At 41.8% G+C, this 22,472-nt stretch overlaps 1 protein-coding gene and 1 long non-coding RNA gene across 10 annotated transcripts in view; one reads left to right on the top strand and one right to left on the bottom strand.

The window, feature by feature from the left end:
- Positions 1 to 456: 456 nt before the first annotated feature.
- LOC106701334 (uncharacterized) lies at positions 457 to 21,721 on the bottom strand. Of its 6 annotated transcripts, none has more exons than XR_011467206.1 (5): positions 20,717 to 21,497; positions 20,260 to 20,387; positions 8,459 to 8,581; positions 7,549 to 7,620; positions 457 to 2,235 (listed from the first exon to the last, which is right to left on the bottom strand). It is a non-coding gene; the product is annotated as an uncharacterized lncRNA (long non-coding RNA). The 6 variants fall into 6 exon arrangements; XR_011467208.1 differs by lacking the exon at positions 457 to 2,235 and adding an exon at positions 2,261 to 3,662 and having other exon boundaries at positions 20,717 to 21,498; XR_011467207.1 differs by lacking the exons at positions 7,549 to 7,620; positions 8,459 to 8,581 and adding an exon at positions 21,580 to 21,721 and having other exon boundaries at positions 20,717 to 20,848.
- The window catches only part of RCOR3 (REST corepressor 3), a 53,228-nt gene continuing 52,443 nt past the window's right edge, over positions 21,688 to 22,472 (top strand). For 2 of the 4 annotated variants that reach the window (XM_070384729.1, XM_070384731.1), the window contains exon 1: positions 21,688 to 22,043. In XM_070384729.1, coding sequence (XP_070240830.1) covers positions 21,872 to 22,043 — 172 coding nt within the window. In that variant the 5' untranslated portion in view covers positions 21,688 to 21,871. The remainder of the gene's footprint in view (positions 22,044 to 22,472) is intronic. The other 2 variants (XM_070384730.1, XM_070384732.1) reach the window with 1 other exon arrangement.

Consider the following 22,472-nt stretch of genomic DNA (forward strand, 5'->3'; position numbering starts at 1 on the left):
TATACAGCCTTGATGTACTCCTTTTCCTATTTGGAACCAGTCTGTTGTTCCATGTCCAGTTCTAACTGTTGCTTCCTGACCTGCATATAGGTTTCTCAAGAGGCAGGTCAGGTGATCTGGTATTCCCATCTCTTTCAGAATCTTCCACAGTTTATTTTTTCTAAAGGCTGTTTCCTCTGCTAGAAATGTTCTTTCTTGGCTCACTCCTTTAGATTTTCTAAAATTCAATGAATTCTCTAGACCCACTGTGAATATCCTACTTAAAACTGCAAACTACTCACTTCTAGAACTCTCAATGCCCCTTATCATGGCCAAACTTTAAAAATGTCTTCTACAGCACTTATCACCGTCTAATGCAATATAAAACAACACTATGTTTTGCAACATAATACACTATAATGTGTATACATATGCATATAACATATATGTATATACCATATGTAGTATTTTGCACATATTTATTAATTTGTTTATTGTTCATTGTATCTCCTTTCTAAAATGTAAGCTCCACTAGAACAGGGATGTATACTAAGAACCGTATCTTGCACACAGTAAGCATTCAATACATATTTGCTATTAAATGAATAGCCTATAATACAATCCAAATTTATCATGAAAAAACTTTAAGCAAGGGATTTCATCAACATGAATTTGAATTAGTCATTTATATAGAGCTCAAGTGATCAGCATAAACTCCCTGCAGTTTAATGGGATTTCAAAAAACAGTATAAAGAATTTATGTGGTTGGAAATGAAAACCTATCAAGAAAGGTTCACAAATTTAGGATGATCCCCTCTGAGGAAGAGAAGAGGACATTTCTTGTCTTTAACTCTAGCTCTTAAGATTATTTTGTGCAGCATCCTACAATTTACATTTTGTTTCCAGATACATCATCTTGTTTGTGACTAAGCTGGTTAACAAGTTAGATAATAAGAAAATAATCAAAATGAGTTTTTCCATTTTAAATGAGTTTTAAACATAATTTTAAATAATTTTTATAAGTATAGACTTCAGATATATTAAATTTCAAAATTATTCTCAAGGCATAAAGACTTTAGCTTTTTATTACAAAGCACAGATGGTCCTCAGTTTCAGACATGGTTACAGTTAAGGGGAAATACGGCAGAGCTAGCTGACTGGCTGTGCCTTCAGGAAGCACAACCTGTCCCTGGAAGTGTCCACAACTCAATTCATTGTAACAAACCCCTTGGCAAGCCTGAAAGGAGTATTCTTCCATTATAGTTAATAAAATTGCTTCCTGTTTTATAAATATTCAAGGATTTTGTGACACAATAAAAGGAGAGAGACAAATACCTCATTACAGTAAAATGTTCTGATTATTATCACCAAGTCTGCACAGTCTACTCTGGGAATAAACTCAATTTCCCTGCGGTGGAATCAGAGATGGTCTTATGAGAGAACTGCATCTTAAAGAAAAAATCATCACAACACCAGAGGACAGGAATAACAGGAGAATTGGAATATTTGATTCAAATTGTAACTAAAGTACTAGTATTTTCTATTTTGAAACTTTTTAATCCATAAAATTAAAATGTAAGACTAGGTATTTGATGCATTTTAAATTTTAAAATCATACATTAAGGAAAATGAAAAATTACAAAAATTTAAATATAAATCATTACCAATATCAGTTGCTGGCAGGTAAAACAAAGTGTTACAAACTAACATAAACACTATATGAAATAAAGAAAATGTAACTAATGATGATAAATAGAAGATGACATGTAATTTAAAAGAAAGATGTCTCTTTACGTGTGTCAATTGGTCTTTATTAGATAGTGAACTGATTTTTGTGTACATTTTTTCAGCTGCTGAAAAAGCTCTGATTCTAAACTAGTTGGAAGATGATATCATTGCTATTAGCTAACTTCATTTCCTTTTTACTCCATCTTCAAACGATCTCTGTCTCTGTCTCTCACTTACTTTGAGGACACATTTTTAATAACTATTTTCTCCATGGGTTGCAATCTTTTTATTGACATCAAGCTGTGTTCTCATTCTTTCAGGAGAGGTATCACACGTCTCTTTTGGCTTCTTTAGTCTCATGGGGAGCTTCCACACAGTTTCCTGCAGTAGTTTCAGCACTGGCATTTTCATATTCTATTGGTTCAGAAGTGCCTGGAACTCAAGCATTATTCTTCCAGCAGAAGCTTCTCCTTTCAATTCTCATTAATTCTTCCTCTTAAGAATTATGGAGACAGAGAAGAAGTTCATCTAAGCAAGTAAAACAGTTTGATTAGAAACTGTAATGCAATATAATATGTAAATAACTCAAATCATAAAAATTTTTAGAATAATGATTTTATTCCAACAAAAAATACTGATCTTCTGGACCTTAAAATATCATAGTATATGAAACACTAAATTAAAAAAAAAAAGAAACTGATATTGCATTTACTAGCTTAAAAGTGAAATGTCATCCACAGAATACAAGGCAGACATGCAGTTCAGTCCTGGCATTAAAAGAATCACAAATCCAGCAACCTGAAGTAGTTCAAATAGAGATCCAGATCTTTACTATATTCTCTGAAAAAATCCCCAAGGTGAAATACTTATTTAAAAACTTCATCAAAATCCACTTTCTGTATCCCAAATGCCTGGAACACATCAAAAGTCTTCTTTGTTCATTACCAAAGCTCTCAGAACTTCCATTTGAACCCATATGGGGTGAATTTGTGTGTTCCCATTATCCTTTACCTTCCAGAATTACCATGTTATTTTTTCACTTGTAACCCCTTTCCCATGAAGGTCCCCTGGGTCCTCAGCTTAAGGATGGAATGGGAGGTCGAGGGACTTGTTGTTCAGTTGCTAAGTCCAACTATTTGCGACCCCTTGGACTGCAGCATACCAAGCTCCTCTGTCCTCCACTAACTCCCAGAGTTTGCTCAAATTCATGTCTATTGAGTTGGTGATGTTATCTAACCATCTCATCCTCTGCCTCCCTCTTCTTTTTGCTTTCAATCTTTCCCAGCATGAGTCTTTTCCAGTGAATCAGGTCTTCACATCTGGTGGCCAAAGTATTGGAGCTTCAGCTTCAGCATCAGTCCTTCCAATGAATATTCAGGGGTAATTTTCTTTAGGATTGACTGGTTTGATCTCCTTGCTGTCCAAAGGTCTCTCAAGCATCTTCTCCAGCACAATTCAAAAACATCAATTCTTTGGCACTCAGCCTTCCTTATGGTCCAACTCTCACATCTGTACATGACTACTGGAAAAATCATAGCTTTGACCACATAGATCTTTGTTGGCAAAGTGATGCCTCTGCTTTTTAATATGCTAAGTTTATCATAGCTTTCCTTTCAAGGAGCAAGTGGCTTTTAATTTCATGGCTGCAGTCACCATCCACAGTGGTTTTAGAGCCCAAGAAAATAAAATCTGTCACTGCTTCTATTTGCCATGGTGATGGGACTGGATGCCATGGTCTTGGTTTTTTGAAAGCTGAGTTTTAAGCCAGCTTTTTCATTCTCCTTTTTTACCCTCATCAAGAGGCTCTTTAGTTCCTCTTTACTTTCTGATATTAGAGTGTTTGCATATCTGAAGTTGTTGGTATTTGTCCCGGAAATCTTGATTCCAGCTTGTGATTCATCTAGCCTGGTATTTCAGGACTTGATGTAGGTCCTATATTCTCTCAAGGAGCAAAACTACATTGAGAAGGAGGAAGACAGAGGAGTAGCCTGAGGACACAATGCTGAGGGAGGTATTATTTTTTGCATTGTTCTTTTTTTTTTTTCTTTTTTTTTTAATTTTATTTTTAAACTTTACAAATTGTATTAATTTTGCCAAATATCAAAATGAATCCGCCACAGGTATACATGTGTTCCCCATCCTGAACCCTCCTCCCTCCCCGCCCCCCCATACCATCCCTCTGGGTCGTCCCAGTGCACTAGCCCCAAGCATCCAGTATCATGCATCGAACCTGGACTGGCAACTCGTTTCATACATGATATCATACGTTTCAATGCCATTCTCCCAAATCTTCCCACCCTCTCCCTCTGCAACAGAGTCTAAGAAACAGTAGGTGTTTATAGAAGGGGCCAAATGGAAAAAGAGACATTAAAAACAGACATTAAAAACACAGAAAAGATGAACTAGAATAACCCACAGATGGAGGTCCTGGGCCTGGGCACATGCTGTTCCTCTCTTGCCCAGGACTCCCTATTTATGCCATCTGGGTGTGTACTGCTTGTTCTTCAGGACTCAATTCAGAAATCAGGTCCTACAGAAAGTCTTACAGGATCCCCCTCCATGTTTCCATAGCTACTGAGACACATCCTAGGGTGGCCTGTATTTAATGGCTTTGGGCACTCACAGATACTAAGGACCAGGTCTAGCTGATCCTTGTAACGTCAATCTCAGGCAGAGGATATAATGCACACAGTAGCAGGTTCTCATTTAACAATTGTTAAGTAAATGAATGAATATTTTAAGGAGAGGAAGAGGTGATCACACAACCATAAAAAAAACAGGATAAGTCTTCTTTGAAAGAAACTACTTAAAACCATCATTTTTGTGGTCTCTGTTTAACTAAGATAGGAACTCTGCATGCTCCCAAAGAGAAAGTATAAAAGGAACTAAATATTCTACAATTTAAAATGACTGATTCCTAGAAGGGTGGGTTATGGAAGGTAGCCCACTTCAAATCCCAGGTAGCCTACCTCAAATCTTAAATTATGCCCTTTTTCTTTAAGGCTTTAAGATTTACTGTTCCAGAGAGTTAATGTTTTTCAGCAATAGATTATTTCAGATAATATGTATTATCACACAGTTCACATGGGTTAGGAATCAGAGAGTGGCTTAGCTGGGCCCTCTGGGTCAGGGTCTCTCACAAGGCTGCTGTTACAGTATTGGCTAAAGTGAAGTGAAGTGAAGTGAATTTGCTCAGTCGTGTCCGACTCTTTGCGACCCCATGGACTGTAGCCTATCAGGCTCCTCCGTTCATGGGATTTTCCAGGCAAGAATACTGGAGTGAGTTGCCATTTCCTTTCTCCAGGGGAACTTCCTGACCCAGGGATCAAACCTGGGTCTCCCACATTGTAGTCAGACGCTTTACTGTCTGAGCCACGATGAGCTGAGGATGTGGGTGCAGAGGTGATCCTAAGAAGCACAGATGAGGAAATGTGAAAGGTGAGACAGGGGATGGAGAAAAGTCAGGAAGTGTGCTTTACCGAGCAGGGTTAATAAGTAGGTTAGTAATGAGTGGGTTCCCCTGTTAATAGCCTCATTGAGGGTTCAACCCCACTGAGAATCCTCTGAGAAACCATGTGGAACACATCTAAATATTGTCCCTCTGGTGGTGAGGAGGCTGGGGCATTAATTCACCCACTCTATCCACAACTGGTTAAAGATTGTGACCAGGGGTAACTCCCCCTCCACACTTGCATGCTGCACCTGCCTATAACAGAACAAGCTCCCATGGGGCCAAAGAGAGATTTCAGGCAAAGAAGAGAGACATGGAGCTGGAAGTAAGAAACTCTTAGTGTGTGGAAACCATATTTGTGCTGCACTGAGGAGAGCCAAGGGGTTGTGAGGTAGGATACTAACAATGTTTGCTACAAGTAGTTTTCCTTTGGATTCATGGAGAGTCTTATACAGTGCAGGGCTTTTGGTCTTTACTCTCCAATGTTGTCATGTGGCTCAGCTGGTGAAGAATCTGCCTGCAATGTGGGAGACCTGGGTTCGATCCCTGGGTTGGGAAGATCCCCTGGAGAAGGAAATGGCAACCCACTCCAGTATTCTAGCCTGGAGAATTCCATGAACTGTATAGTCCATGGAGTCGCAAAGAGGTGGACACAACTGAGCGACTTTCACACTCCAGTGTCGTAATTCCACTTTTAAAATCAGTTCAACCCATCAGTAAAGAGATTCACATATCTTCAGTCTGTGATCTTGGGCAAACTGCAGTGGTAGTCAACTTCAATCCCTCTTCTCTGAAGGACACAGTGTCCTGGATACTCTCCCAGTGACCAGCAGTGCAAAGAACAGTTACACACAGCTGAGCAGAGGAAAGGATGGGAGCCTAAGAGATACTGAGTGGGCAGCTTAGGGGAAGACAGAATCTTCCCCATGATCCCTACACTGACCTCTGCCAAAGAAGGGGTGATGGAGGCTTGGGTTACAACTGGTGGCAGTGTGTTTGATGGCTTGTGGCTAAGGATGGGTTGAGGTCAAGAGAAAGGTCATCTATGAAGAATAAAAAGAGCCTAGTAATGGAGTTGGAGAAGTGAAGATGATGGAGAAAATTTGAAATAGCTCTTATTGAAAATGAGAAGACTTTAAAAAACAGGGTTGTTATAGGAGTGGTGCCAGTCAATCTCTAGGGTAGCAGTTTGCCCAGTGGCATAATTATCTGGAACTGGGCTCAGACCCAGGTAGAGATTCACAAGGATGAGTGTCACCTTTGTGGGTTTTTTTCTTACTGGTTACACCATTTATTACAATTTGTCCAACTGGTTACGGATTTTTGTGTCTACTTCTCCAATGGAGAGGCAAAGGGGTGTGTGACTAGACAGAGACCTTCTAACCCCTGACATTCCAGAATTATGTTTTTGGTTAAGTCTCTTTCTCTTACAAGATTACGAGCCTCTTAAGACCATAGATTATGCATTATTCATCTTTGTGTTTCAAATAGCTCAAAATTATGATCATAAATGTTTGTGGAATTATGACGGAATACATTTTAAAGCCTCCAAATTTATTGAACGTACTTTGTGACTTACTTGCTAGTTCAAACTAAGAAACCGAAAAAGTAGAAAAAAAATTTAAGAACCAGGAAAGCCATCTGCTTTACTAATAAATAGGAAGAAAAATATGAAGACTGAGTTAGTCTGAAAACCTCACAACTTAAGACCTTAAAACACAACTTTTGACTTATAAGAAAGTTAAAAATTTAAAACATTTGGCTGGTTAATATAATTGTATGTATATTTAGTTTATTCTCTTCCATAGAAATTAGGAATAGTTTTATGTATGTATATAGAAATAAAGTATACAATTACATAAAACTGTTGTTTAAAATAGTACTATTCACAGTGAGTGTTAAACTCCTAAGGCTATTCAGTGGTGAGTTCGCAAAACTTACACAGCAAATACGCCATATGGTCCAGAAATGTGAGCGCTACAAGGATTTTCCTTCAGGGAGTGTGGGAAAGGAGCAACCTGAGAAGCAGGTTGGGGTTGATTACGGTTCTCTTAGGAATACACAGCATAGAGAGACGGTGAGGATTTGTCATGTGTCGACTGGTCCAGAGGGTACCCAGATACTTGGTCAACCATTATTTGGGTGTTACTGTGAAGGTGTTTTTGGATGAGATTAACACTTAAACCCTTAGCCTGAGTAGGTTGTTCTCCCTAATGTGAGGGGGTCTCACCCAACCTGCTGAAGACCTGAATACAACAAAAATGTTGAACCTCTCCCAAGTGAGAGAATTCCTCCTGCCTGATGGTCTTTGAAATGGGACATTAGCCTTTTCCCTGCCTTCAGACTTGACCTGAATCATTGGTTCTTTGGACTAGAACTAGACCACTTACCCTCCTGGGTCTCCAGCTTGCCAACTCACCCTCCAGATCTTGGGACTTTGCAGCTTCTATTATCACAGGAGCCTATGTAGATAGATAGATGGTGGTATGGTCACTAAGTTGTGTCCAACTCTTGTGATGCCATGGACTGTACTGCACTAGGCTCCTCTGTCCATGGGATTTCCCAGGAAAGAATACTGGAGTGGGTTGCCATTTCCTTCTCCAGGGGGTCTTCCTGACCCGGGATTGAACCTGGGTCTCCTGCATTGCAGGTGGAATCCTGCACTGAAGGCAGATTCTTTACAAACTGAGCCATCAGGGAAGCCTAGATAGATAAATTGATCCATCTGTTTCTTCTTGGAAGAATCCTGATTAAAACAGAAGCCAAGAACATATATACCTGACCTGTTGAATTTGAAATGATTCTCTTCCTAAGTCTTCACGAGTATTTATTAATACTAACTTCAGTAATCAAAATAAAAACTATACCATTTCCAGACTGGCCTCAAACTGAAATTGACATGACATAAAAATAAATTGTAGAATCCAAGAGGTAGGTAAATTAATTCTCCTTGTATAATTCTTTCCACTTCTCTGTATGCTTGATAATTTTCATAACAAAACATTGATGAAAATAATTTAAAATGCATAGGTTGTGGAAAGTAGAATGTTTATAAAGTAAATAGAATAAAGTAGAACAAAATTCTTACTAGGGTTTTAAATAAACTGAGTTTAATTCAAATACCTCAATTCCAAAACAGCAGTAACAAGATGCCATCTCAGCAGATGACCTTGACCCTTACTTCACAGGTAAGAATACCTTTATGAAATACCCCAAATGTCCAACCACCACTCCTGCAAACTTGCTGTATAAGTATCTCCATTTTAGCTTTCTCTAGCCTCAGAGGATGAGGAGTACCACCTCTTGGTCAAGACCAATCCAGCCATCTTGTCCTTGTTGCTCCATCTCCAAAGTCTTGCTCCATCAGTTAATCCCTCTCTGCTTTTGTTTCTTCTGCTCCTTTCTCATTAATGGTTTCTTCTCCTACAATATGTATGAAATGCTTAAGAAATCTACTTCTCCAAAACATCCCCTTTGTCTCAGATACATAAGATGACTATTAATATTTTACAGAGATTCCTATTTAGAAGAATATTGGGCTTCCCTTGTGAGTCAGCTGGTAAAGAATCTGCCTGCACTGTGGGAGACCTGGGTTCAATTCCTGAGTTGGGAAGATCCACTGGAGAAGGGAAAGGCTACCCACTCCAGTATTCTGGCCTGGAGAATTCCATGGACTGTATAGTCCATGGGGTCACAGAGTCAGACACGACTGAGTGACTTTCACTTCACTTCTGTTTAGAAGATGCTAGGTCTTCCTTGGGTGATGCTGGTCTGTGAAATGCTTGTTACTGATCAGAGACTGAGATAAGGAACTTCCATCATAGTGTAAAGCAACTACTGGGTTGGCCAAAACATTGAGGTTCTTCCACAAGATCTTGCAGAAAAACCTGAATGAACTTTTTGGCCAACCCAACACCTTAATAAGCATGCAGTTTCATTCAGCTGACTTCTTTTATTTTTTAAGTAAGACTTTCTCAATGAACGAAACAGTGTGTTCGTGTATATTCTAGCACCTTACCTTACTATAGTTATGATCTGGTAATGAACAGTGTGTGGACTGGCACCAGTCAGGAGACTAGTTTGTTTGTGGACTACACATCAAGTAACACGGATTGGAGTGACAGTAATGTAAATCTCTCCACTGAGGCTGGAGAGAGAACTGTCAGAATTAGCTCAGTTTGGTGTTCAGATTATGCTTCTAAGACACAGGTCATGTATGTTTGAATCAATATCTGTCTAGAGCAGTGCCCCAACCTTTTTGGCACCAGTGACCAATTTTGTGGAAGACAGTTTTTCCACAGACCTTGGGGGGGAAAAGGCAGGGATGGTTTGGGGATGATTCAATTGCATTACATTTATTGTGCACTATACTTCTATTACTAAATCAGCTCCACCTTAGATCATCAGGCATTAGATCCCGGAGGTTGAGGATCCTTGGTCTGGTCTAGAACAATGTTTATCAAACTACAGATCTTGACCCAAACTTCTAAGTAAGAATTGTTTTGTGGAACTTTTTAAATTTTTTAAATTGAGGCATAGTTTCTTACAAAGTTGTGTTAGTTTCTGCTGTACACTGAAGTGAATCAGCTTTATGTATACATACATCCCTCCTGAACCTCCCCTCACTGCCCCATCCCATCTCACCTGTCTGGGTCATCACAGAGCACCGAGCTCAGCCTCCTGCACTATACAATAGTTCACACATGGTAGCATATATATGTCAAACCTAATCTCCCAGTACACTTGATCTTAGCCAAAAGGCCGAGAAGTGACCTTAGCCAAAAGGCCAAGAAGCGAAAAGTAAGAGGTCAAGAGATACATGGAGTAATAGGCAAATTTGGCCTTGGAGTACAAAACGAAGCAGGACAAAGGCTAACAGAGTTTTGCCAAGAGAACACCCTGGTCATAGCAAATACCCTCTTCCAACAACACAACACTCTACACATGGACATCACCAGATGGTCAACACCGAAATCAGATTGATTGTATTCTTTGCAGCCAAAGATGGAGATGAAGCTCTCTACAGTTAGCAAAAACAAGACCAGGAGCTGACTGTGGCTCATACCATGAACTCCTCATTGCAAAATGCAGACTTAAATTGAAGACAGTAGGGAAAACCAATAGACCATTCAGGTATGACCTAAATCAAATCCCTTATAATTATACAGTGGAAGTGAAAAATAGATTCCAGGTATTAGAACTGATAGAGTGCCTGAAGAACTATGGATGGAGGTTTGTGAAACTGTACAGGAGGCAGGGATCAAGATGATCCCCAAGAAAAAGAAATGCAAAAAGGCAAAATGGTTGTCTAAGGAGGCCTTACAAATAGTTGAGAAAAGAAGAGAGTCTAAAGGCATAGTAGAAAAGGAAAGATATACCCATTTGAATGCAGAGTTCCAAAGAACAGCAAGAAGAGATAAGAAAGCCTTCCTCAGTGATCAATGCAAAGAGAGAGAGAAAAACAACAGAATGTGAAAGACTAGACACCTCTTCAAGAAAATCAGAGATACAGAGGGAACATTTCATGCAAAGATGGGCACAATAAAAGACAGAAATGGTATGGACCTAACAGAAGCAGAAGATATTGAGAAGAGGTGGCAAGAAAACACAGAAGAACTGTACAAAAAAGATCTTCATGATCCAGATAACCACGATGGTGTGATCACTCACCTAAAGCCAGACATCCTGGAATGCGAAATCAAGTGGACCTTAGGAAGTATCACTACAAAGCTAGTGGAGGTGATGGAATTCCAGCTGAGCTATTTAAAATCCTAAAAGATGATGCTGTTAAAGTGCTGCGTTCAGTATGCCAACAAATTTGGAAAACTCAGCCATGGCCACAGGATTGGAAAAGGTTAGTTTTCATTCCAATCCCAAAGATGGGCAATGCCTCAAAGAATGTTCAAACTACTGCACTACTGCACTCATCTCACACGGTGGCAAAGTAATGCTCAAAACTCTTCAAGCAAGGCTGTAACAGTACGTGAACCGTGAACTTCCAGATGTTCAAGCTGGATTTAGAAAAGGCAAAGGAACCAGAGATCAAATTGCCAACATCCCTTGGATCACTGAAAAAGCAAAAGAATTCCAGAAAAACATCTACTTCTGCTTTCTGATTACAGCTTTCGACTATATAGATCACAATAAACTGTGGAAAATTCTCAAAGAGATGGAAATACCAGACCACCTGACCTGCCTCTTGAGAAATCTGTATGCAGGTCAAGAAGCAACAGTGAGAACTCGACATGAAACAATAGACTGGTTCAGTCTAGGCTGTATATTGTCAATATACAGCGTCAAGGCTGTATATTGTCACCCTGCTAATTTAACTCATATGCAGAGTACATCATGCGAAATGCCAGGCTGGATGAAGCACAAGCTGGAATCAAGATTGCTGGGAGAAATATGAATAACCTCAGATATGCAGATGACACCACCCTTATGGCAGAAAGCGAAGAGGAACTGAAGAGCCTCTTGATCAAAGTGAACGATGAGAGTGAAAAATCTGGCTTAAACTCAACATTCAAACAACTAAGATCATGGCATCTGGTCCCACCACTTCATGGCAAATAGATGGGGAAACAATGGAAACAGTGAGAGACTTTTATTTTCTCGGGCTCCAAAATCACCGCAGATGGTGACTACAGCCATGAAATCAAAAAACGCTTGCTCCTTAGAAGAAAAGCTATGACCAATCTAGACAGCATATTAAAAAGCAGAGACATTACTTTGCCAACAAAGGTTTGCCTAGTCAAAGTTCTGGTTTTTCCAGTAGTCATTTAAGGATGTTGAGAGTTAAGAGCATCAAGAAAGCTAAGCGCTGAAGAATTGATGCTTTTAAATTGTGGAGAAGACTCTTGAGAGTTCCTTGGATTGCAAGATCAAAGACTCTTGGGAGTTCCTTGGACTGCAAGATTTCCTAAAGGAAATCAGTCCTGAATATTCATTGGAAGGACTGATGCTGAAGTTTTACTTTGGCCACCTGATGCGAATAACTGACTCACTGGAAAAGACCCTGATGTGGGGAAAGAGTGAAGGCAGGAGAAGGGGGTGACAGAAGATGAGATGGTCAGATGGCATTACTAACCCGATGGACAAAGTTTGACCAAGCTCCGGGAGTTGGTGATGGACAGGGAAGCCTGGAGCACTGCAGTCCATGGGGTTGCAGACATGACTGGGTGACTGAACTGAATCTCCCAGTTTATTCAACCCCTTCTTTTCCCCCTACCACCCATGTCCACATCCAATCTGTTTCTATTCGTATCATGCAAATAGGTTCATCTACATTATTCTTCTAGATTACACATATGTGCATGTTATATTTGCATATTTCTGGTACTTATTCAAAACTATTACCTTATCTCTGTGAGTATACTTTTCTTTGACTTGGGACTTGCTATTGACTTGCTCTAGCCAATGGACTGTTAAATGTGACATGACCAAAGGTTTGAAGAATTTTTGTGCAACTGGGCTTACTATTTTGTATCTCTGCCATTTTCCTAAGAAAAATATGCTCAGGCAGGTCCACAAGTATCAATAATAGGAGAGACACATGGGGCAGAGTCACCCAAGCTAGATCCCCCCAGCCAGCATCAGTCTGTATCAGCTAACCACCAACCAACTCACAGACCCACGGGCAAGCCCTGCCAAGACCAGCCATCACACCCAGCTGAGTCCAGCATAGATCAGCTGACCCTAACCAACACACAAAAATCGAGTGAGAGAAATGCTTGCCTTTATATTCCTAAGATGTTCTGGCTGTTTTATTATAAAGAAACAGCTGACTGATACACATTTATATGTCTGTATTGGGTTAACAACATAATGTATATTGCAGTGGGTAACAAAAGGTGTGAAAGCCACTGGTCTAGAAAAGCACCATGTTTCTCTTGTATTCCTTGCTATTTCCTGTCTGGGAGTGGCTGCTTGCAGTAATAAAAAATGAAGGTAAACAGAAAATAGAGCTGAGAGATAAGAAATTAAGTGTGTGTGGTGGGTGTGGGGAGAGACAGAGGCTTAATAGCAACAAGCCTTTATTTTATATTGAGTTTTCAATACAAAATTGGCTGTTTCCTGTTGCTTTTTCTTTTGAGCAACTTTTCTCAAGTTCTAATCAATACAGTGTATGTGTTACTCGTTCAGTTGTGTCTCTTTGTGACCCCATGGACTGCGGCCCACCAGGCTCCTCTGTCAATAGAATTCTCCAGGCAAAGATATTGGAGTGGGTTGCCATTCCCTTCCCCAGGGGATCTTCCCAACCCAAGGATCGAACCCAGGTCTCCTGTATTGCAGGTAGATTCTTTACTGTCGGAACCATTTATTAATACTATGAAGCCCTGGTTTTCACACTGGCATATATCCATTCTGTTTACAATCCATCGCTTTGTAGTGTTCTTAGTTTAAATCACATATAAAATTAAATACTGGAAACAAAGATAGATGTTTCTTCCCAATTTAATTCAACCTAGAGTGCCTTCCTGTCCTACCCATTATCATTACATCTCAATCTATAAAATCATAAAGGCTTCACAGAGGCTTCAAATATTTTATAATTAGTACACTTTAGTTTCAAAACACAATTCATGGCCCAGAAGTAATGAGAATAATTTCTAATAACTGTCTCAGCTCCCATTATTATAAATTTTATACTTAACATGTTTTCAGTACTCCACATTAAGGTGGCTACCTACCAGATGAGGGTTACATGAGTAAGAACTATGGGGTGAATCACCCACAGTCAGGGACAGTAGAGGAGGTAAAGAAAGACCTCTTGAAGACCAACAGAAACATCCCCAGCATTTGGAGCTGGTATAACCAGCAAGTGTTATAGAAGCTACAGTAACAAAAGAGTGAAGGTTATCACCCTAAGAAGTGAAGTAAGAAGACAATCTGCCTTCCTTCTTCTTCCTTCTCCCTGGACTCACTTCAAAGGTCTGGGGAAGGAGGAGGGGAGAGTCCCATACCTATTGCAAACCCCACAATTTCAGCCTACACTAAATAGAATCAAATTACTCTATAACAGTAATAGCGTTAGATCAAGACGTATCAATAGGGGAAAAAAAACATGTACGCAGAAGGGAGACTTTTTTACAGCTACCTTTTAAAAATCTTGTTTACATCCTAATAAATTGAAATTATTTGGGGAACCTGTTTCTTTGTAGTTTGTACTGAAACATTTTCAAGTTACTTTCTACATTTCCACAAATCAGTCTAGTGTTAGTTTGTATCCATTTCAGAGGTTGACACTTTTAATCTAATCTGTGGATCCACAGATTACCTCACAACTTGGATCCTAGTGTTCCCTATAGACTGATTTTAATGAGTGTTCTTTCAAACACCTTTTTTAAATAAGAAAAATTGATTTGTGAATTCTCTTTTATAATTTGTGAAACCAAGAGAAAGTGAATGGCTTAGTAAAGGATACTCTGTATCAGTGAAGTGTGTCAGTTACTGAGTCGGCCCTACTCTTTGTGATTCCTTGGACTGCAGCCCACCAGGCTCTCTGTCCATGGGATTTTCCAGGCAAGGATACTGGAGCGGGTTGCCATTTCCTTCTCCAGGAGATCTTCCCAACCCAGGGATAGAACCCAGGTCTCCTGCACTGCAGGCAGATTCTTTTCTGAGTGAGTTACATGGGACAGAGTTAAAATGTAAACTTTAAATTGTCTAGTATTTTCTTATTTAAATTTAGCCAAACAAATCATTAAAAATGTTTGTATGATTTAGACATTTGGCAAAACTGTTTAAATCACCTACTTTTAAAGACTATATACACATTTAAATGTAATTTTCCTAGACAGACAGCAATCTATTTTTAAAGACATGGAAATTTCATAGTCTCCTTCCATAAACAATTCCAGAACTAAAATATTCTTCTAGAAAATGCTCACTATAGCTAACTGCAAAATTCATTCATTAAACAAACATGCACTGTGCACAGGTATTGTACCCAATGCTGAGAATATAAATTAAGACATTGTTACTGCCCTTAAAGAGAAATTCCACTTAACAAAGGTACAAATGTCCACAGTCAAGTCATATAATATGTTAGGTAAAAAGTGAGAACTTAGAAAGCTCTCAAAAGGTTCAGGTAAACTAAAACAAGTCAGGTGAAATTAAATGGCAATAGAGTCAAATTCATTTGCTGAAGGGGGGGTGGGCGGTGGGGAGGAGAGGGGAAAAAAGGAAAATAAAAAATCTACATGAGTCTAAGTAGGGAGAGACCAGGCTAAACAATAACAAATGTGAAAGCCACGAGAATGCATTTGATTCCAGATTTAGTAACCATGTTCCCAAGAAAGCTAATTTTAGGATGGATTCATAAAAATAAGGTGCAAAGGGGTCCAAGTGTTTCCAATTGACTTTGCAGCAAGTAGCCCTCACAGTGTCGCAGGTGTCCTAAGTACAAACTAGAGCATGTGAACAGGACAATGGAAAAGGTGAAGAATCTGGAAACATACCACTGAAGACTTGTTACAGAATGATGATGTTTACCCTAAAAGAAAAGCCAAAGCGGGACATGATTGTTTTCAAATATTTAAAGGACCTGTGTGACAGAAATTGCTAGCTACCCTTTCAACACTCATTTGTTCCTTCATCCTCATCTATAGAGCCCTGATTTTTAGCAGAGCATTTTGATGGTCCCCAGCCTCCTTGAGGTTAGTGGCCACGTAACTAAATTCTGACTTGATAAATCAGCAAAAGTGGTATGTGGTACTTTCAGAAAATCTCCTTCAAGAGAAGGGGTATGTCCTTCTGCCTTTCCTCCTGTCCTGCTGTGAGGAGTGTCATCCTGATGACTGGCCATCCAGCAGCTACTTTGGATCACAAGGGCAAAAGTGACAAACTAGAGCAGTGAAGCCACGGCAAAGGAGCCTGGGCGCCGGACAACTTCATGGCAGTTGTCACTTCAGCCCAGGACTTTCTACTTCTGGATATTTTTACATGAAAAGCAATAATTTTTCATTTTGTTTAAGACACTGTTATTTGGGGTTTGTATGTAGTTGAACTTTGGGTACCAAAAAAAAGGATATTTTCTAAGACTCAGACATCTTTAAAAAATGAAATGATCCGCTTTGTGATGCAGTTACCTATCTCTGTACCTGTTTAAATGGAGGCTGTAAGACAAACATCAGAGGTGGTAAACATTCCAGGGGCTAAAGAAAAAGTGGGTTACCAGACCTCTAAAATTCCTGTCAGCTCTTAAGATTATATGATTTCCCCCCAACTTCTCACTTGGGGATGATCAGTGGCTCTAAAAAACAAAAGCAAAAAAACACACCTCCTTTTTCCTGTTGAAAACATACCTGGACTATGCCCACTAGACTCAGCCCGACACCAAGCAGCACAGTGGTGGGCAGTCTTCTGGCTATGCTGCCTGACTCTATCTTGGAGTTAAATTTACTCCAAGACAGGCACCTCTAAAGTAAAAATAAAGAAGTGTGAAGTGTTGTCACTCAGTCATGTCCGACTCTTTAAGACCCCATGGACCATAGCCTGCCAGGCTCCTCTGTCCATGGGATTTTCCAGGCAAGAATACTGGAGTGGGTTGCCATTTCCTTCTCCAAAAAATAAAGAACCAAAGAGCAAATCAATAAACTCTTCAGCAAAATTGTTGTCATAAAGACAATCATGAGCCTGGAAATGAATAAACCAGGATCTCTGTGGAGATCCTTCCTGTGTGCCTAGTGTAGCTGGTTAATCAAGATGGAGCTCACAACCACCACCTTACTTCTTTTCCTTTTATGAAATGAGGGTAACACCCTTATCCCCTTTCCATCTTTCCTCTTCCATTCTGTTCTCCAACTTCTAACAGCTGTAACTTTACTTCATTTCCCTCGTTACACTGTCTTCAAATTACTGTTCTGTAATTATAATTACCTGTGCTTTGTCTATTAAGTGATTTTTCAAACATTTATTTCCTTGAAACAGTAATACACACATATGGCAGGAGTCTAATTTTGCACAGAACACACAAGAGATAAAGTCTCCCTTTCATCTCAGAGTCTGACACCCCTATCTCTTGAGATAAACAGTTCTCAAGCACTCTTGAGAAATAAGCTGAACGTGCATGTTGTTGTTAAGTTGGCTAAGCTGGGTCCAACTCTCTTGTGATGCCGTGGACTGTAGCCTGCCAGGCTCCTCTGTCCATGGGATTTCCCAGCCAAGAACACTAGAGTGGGTTGCCATTTCCTTCTCCAGAGGCTCTTCCCAACCAGGGATTGAACCCACATCTCCTGTATTACACTTTGCAGGTGGATTCTTTACCGCTGGGCCCTAGGAAAGCGAACATGTAAAGGCAGCTATGTATATATTCCTAAGTATTTTCTAGAAGCACTATTATCTTTTATTTAGATCCACAAGCTATTTTGTTGTTCAGTTGCTAAGTTGTGTCCGACTCTGCATGGACTGCAGCACGCCAGGCTTCCTATGCTTCACCATTTCCTAGAGTTTGCTCAAACCCATGTTCACTGAGTTGGTGATGCCATCCAACCATCTCATCTTGTTACCCCTTCTCCTGCCCTCAACCTTTCCCAGCATCAGGGTCTTTTCCAATGAGTTGGCTCTTTGCATCAGGTGGCCAAAGTATTGGAGCTTCAGCATCAGTCCTTCCAATGAATATTCAGAGTTGAGTAGGCACCAAGTATATTCAAATGACCCAGCATCATTTATTCAAACATCCGTTTTTTTTTCTCATCACTACAGCATCACCTTTGCAAAATTAAAATGTTGACATAATCATCTGTTTGGGAATCCTATTCAGTTCCATTGGTCTACTTTCTAATATCTGATAATATAAATCCCCCAACTTCATTCTTGTTCCAGATTGTCTTGGCTGTTTTTGATCTTTAGAATTTCCATATACATTTAAGGCTCAGTTGTCAATTAACTCACACACACCATCTGCTGGGATTCTAGAAGGGATTGGACTAAATCTATATAGATCATTTGGGGAGAACTGACACCTTTACACAATTAAGTCTTCTGATCCATGAGCACAGTATCTGTCCAGCTACTAACACTTGGGTCTTCTCTAATTTCTATCAACAACACAATTTTCAGCACAGACTTCTTATACCTCTCTCATTAGAATTTATTCCTAGGTGCAGTGGGCTGGATGGTGCCCCAAAGACATTAGAGCCTAATCCTTGGAAACTGTAAAATGTTTATTTGGAAAAAGCATCTTTGTAGATGTGATTAACGATCTTGAGAGAGCAGATAATTCTGGATTATTCAGGTGGGCGATACATGCTAGCGGTCTCTATATAACAGTGTGCCTGCATGCTAAATCACTTCAGTCATGTCTGACTCTTTGCGCCCTTTAGACTGTAGCCCGCCAGGGTCCTCTGTCCATGGAATTCTCCAGGTAAGATTACTGAAGTGGGTTGTCATTCCCTTCTCCAGGGGATCTTCCCAACCCAGTGATCTAACCCACATCTCTTTTTGTCTTCTCACTTGCAGGTGGGCTCTTTCCCACTAGCACCACCTAGGAAGCCCCCTATACAACAGACAAGAGGAAAATTCCAGACACGCAAAGAGAAGGCAACGTGAAGATGGACACAGAGGTTAGAATGACTGTGGCTTCAAGCCTAGGAATGCCAGCAAACAGAAACTGGAAAAGGCAAGGAACAGATTCTCCCCTCAAACCGCTTGAGGGAGCTCAGCCTGCCGACACATCAATTTCAGACTTTTCGTTTCTAGAACTGTGAGAGGATGGATGCATTTTAAGCTACCATGCTTGTGGTAATTTGTCACAGCTGCCACTGGAAACTAACATACTAGTTATTCAATATTTTTTGTGCATTCATATATGGTAAAACTTAAAAAATTTAATTTCCTAATTGTTTAACGGTGGTATATAAAATTAACCTTTATATACTGACTTATAAACTTGCTAAATTCATTAATACTAACAGTTTATAAATTTTATATAGACTATCGTGCTTTTTTCCAAACAACAGGTTTATGTATTTCTTTCTAATCCTTATATTACCTTGCCTTTTTACAGTCACTGGGATACCAGTACAACAGTGAATTATATCTCTTTTGACGTTTTGAATTTGTAACTATGAAAACGTAATGTCTGTTCCAAGGTTAAAATATAATGTATATAATATTAAAAATTTTAATATAGTAAAAAAAAAGCAGTCAAAATAATCAATAGCCTTCTAGTTAACAAATCCAAAAGCCTTTTCTTAAACCCCTCTCGTGACTCTGCATCCTTTGACACTGTTGATGATCCCTTCTTAATGCTTATTTCTTCCTTGCCCAGATTCTTTTTTTCTGCCTCTAACCCCCTTTATAGACATTCCTCAAATTTTCTTAGGCCTTTTCTCTGTCTATACTGTCTTTGTTAACTGTTGGGATATCATTTTAAGGCCTATGATTATTCTTCAGAACTCTTCTCTTCAGGGGCAAAACAGAAACTTGTTTTTCCTTCTTTTAAATGCCATACTCAAACACCCATTCTTCTCCCCAGAGAAATGCAGTATTCCTTGCTGCACTTGAAGAAATTGTGAAATCTTCCCACATTAAGGGTTTTAATAAATAGAAGTGAGTTACAGAAGTTCCCAAATCTTCACAATATTTTAGTCCTTGATCTACAGACAGAAACTCCTTTCTGAAGAAAAGTGGCTGAAAGGTATTGGAATGCTGGGGTGTTAGAAAGCTGGCTGGCCAAGCAGCTTCAGAGTGATATTTATCTTTGTGAATTCACTCAGTTTAGGGTCTGGCCTTTGTGTTACAGGACCAGAGATGCTGAATCATGATCATTACAACTTGTGTATGAAAACCAAAATACCAATGTGCTAATTCAAAATGAAAAAATATAACTGTCAAGGGAAATGATATTCATTTCATTTGGCCAAAATGTTCTCTCCCTGCAGAAAAAATTATATGGGAATTAAAATAACATTTACAACTGTATTTGTTAAGAAAGGAACTAGAATAAAAGGTTTAGTTGTAAGCTTCAAATATTTAATGGAATCTTATCAGGTTTTGATAAGGGAGATGAAACTACCTCTACCTCCAGAACCAGACAGGTTTTTGTATCTGCTCAGGAGACTTTCCCCTTTAGACTGGGGACCCTGACAAATATTTACCTCCCATGCTTTTCTTGGCTCAATTCCTGATTTACACGTTCCTCCTTTAGGGATGTTATTTCTTCTTTTTCTGGCCAGAGAGGCTTCTTTCCGATTTGATCCATTCAGTATTGATCTAGAAAAGAAATCTTCCAGGACAATTTTAAGTGTTTGACAAATACCTTACTGTGGACCCCAAACACCGATCTGCATACATCTGCGTACTAAATGTTCACAAGAAATCCTCATTTCTACTTACTGGTGAGCACCCCAAAAAAAACCACCCAATTTTTTAAAATGAAGAAAATCCTAAGTAGCCTCCCAAGGCCAGGCAACCTGGCACACAGCAGATGTCCTCAAATCTGGTGAACGAAAAATGCAGTTCCTATTCCTCATGCCTAACGCAATTCAGGAAAGCATTACAGAGCAAATCGCCTGCCAGGCTGGAAACCCCGCTAGACTGCAGCTCTGCGCTCACCTCCGCTTGGGGCCTCTGCCCTCTCCAGAGGTCGGCTCCAAGCCTCGACCACAGGTCAGCGCGCTGAGAAAGCGCCAACTGGGCGAAGATCCCTTCCCAGTTTTTATTTCACCACGGACAACGCCCACTCCCCTAAGTAATGAAACAGAAAAAAACGAACAAAAGAAAGGAAAAGGTGAGACAAGGCCGACTGAGGAAAAGGGTTTTTAAAAACACAACACTGTTTGGTGATATACAGCTGCATTGCTCGGTACTGGAAACTCATCTCGGCAGCCTCAGCCTCTCCAGGAAATCAGGCCCCAGTTCTGAGGCGCAGACCACACAAACTGCCGCGTCCAGATGGTTAGGACCGGGCCCACTCCTTCGGCCGTCCGGGCCTCGGATCCCCAAGGCCGCCCGGCTCCTCCGCCCGACTCCACGGCAAGCAAGCGCGCTTCCCCACCTCGACGCAGGCGGGGAAGCCCTGAAACCCGGCGGCCGACCCTCCGCGGCATCTCAAAAGGGCTGCGCTGCCGCGACGCCCCGCTCAGAAAAGATTAAAGGGGCGGGGGCCGCTCCCGGGCCGCTGAGGCCTCGGATAGGCAAGGACCCTTCCCGCTGGCCGACAGCGTTCCTTCCGCCCTGAGAGGGCAAAAGAGTCCCGAGGCCTGGCGCGCGCGCCTCCGCCCGCGCTCCGCAGCGCCCCCTAGGAAGGAAGCCCGCGAGGCGGCCGCGCCTCTGCGGCGATTTTATTAGCGCTCGGTTGGGGTTGCCCGGCCCGTCGGCGAGCGGGGCTTCCCCGCCCCTCCCCCTCTCTCCAGCGCATCCCCCCTCAGCCCTCCCCCGCCCGGCGGCCGGAACCTCCCTGCGGGGCGGAGTGATACCGGCGGCGGCGTAGAGCGCGGCGCGGCCGAGAGGGGCGGCAGGCGGAGGAGGAGGGGAGAGAGGCGGGGCCCGGGCGGGTTGTTGTGAGGCGACTGCGCTACTGCCGGACCGGGGCGGTTATGGCGGCTCCATATTAACACCCTCCTCCTCCTCCTCCTCCGCCGGCGCCGCCGTCTCCTCCTCCTCCTCCTCTCCACTCCCGCCCGCTCTCGGAAGCCATCTCCCCCTTCTCCCCCTTCCCCCTGACGCCTACCACTTCCCCCCTCACCTTTCCCCCTCCCCTCTTCTACCATGCCCGGCATGATGGAGAAAGGGCCCGAGTTACTGGGGAAGAACCGATCGGCCAACGGCAGCACCAAGAGCCCGGTGGGCGGCGGCGGCGGCGGCGGCGCCTCGTCCACGAACGGCGGGCTGCACTTCTCGGAGCCCGAGAGCGGCTGCAGCAGCGACGACGAGCACGGTGGTAGCCTCGAACTCCTCCCCGCCGGCCCGCCTGCCCCCCCCGCCCCGTCCCTCTCTCCTCCCCTCCCCCAGCCCCCTCCCCTCCCCTCGCCGAGCTCCCGCCCCCCCTCCCCCTCGGAGCCCGGGCGCTGCGGTAGCCTCGAACTCCCGGTGCAGTGCAGCAGCACCCCTGCCCCGCACCCCCGCGACCCCCGCCCCTCCGCCCTCCACCAATCCTCCGCCCTCGCCCGCACCCCCCCGCCCCACGGCACCTCCAGCTCCCCGCCCCCATCCGCTGCCATCTCCCGGAGTGCCCGGAGTTAATATCTTCCCATCCACCCGCCGCTTCTTTTCCTCCCCTCCTGCAATTTTCATATTTTATTAAGTATCTCTTCCTTTCTCTCTTTTTTTCCTTTGCTTTTTCTTTTTTTCCCCCCTCCCCGTCTTTCTC

The sequence above is a fragment of the Bos mutus genome, chromosome 16 (genome assembly GCF_027580195.1).
Source record: "Bos mutus isolate GX-2022 chromosome 16, NWIPB_WYAK_1.1, whole genome shotgun sequence".
In the NCBI taxonomy this organism is placed as follows: Eukaryota; Metazoa; Chordata; class Mammalia; order Artiodactyla; family Bovidae; genus Bos; species Bos mutus.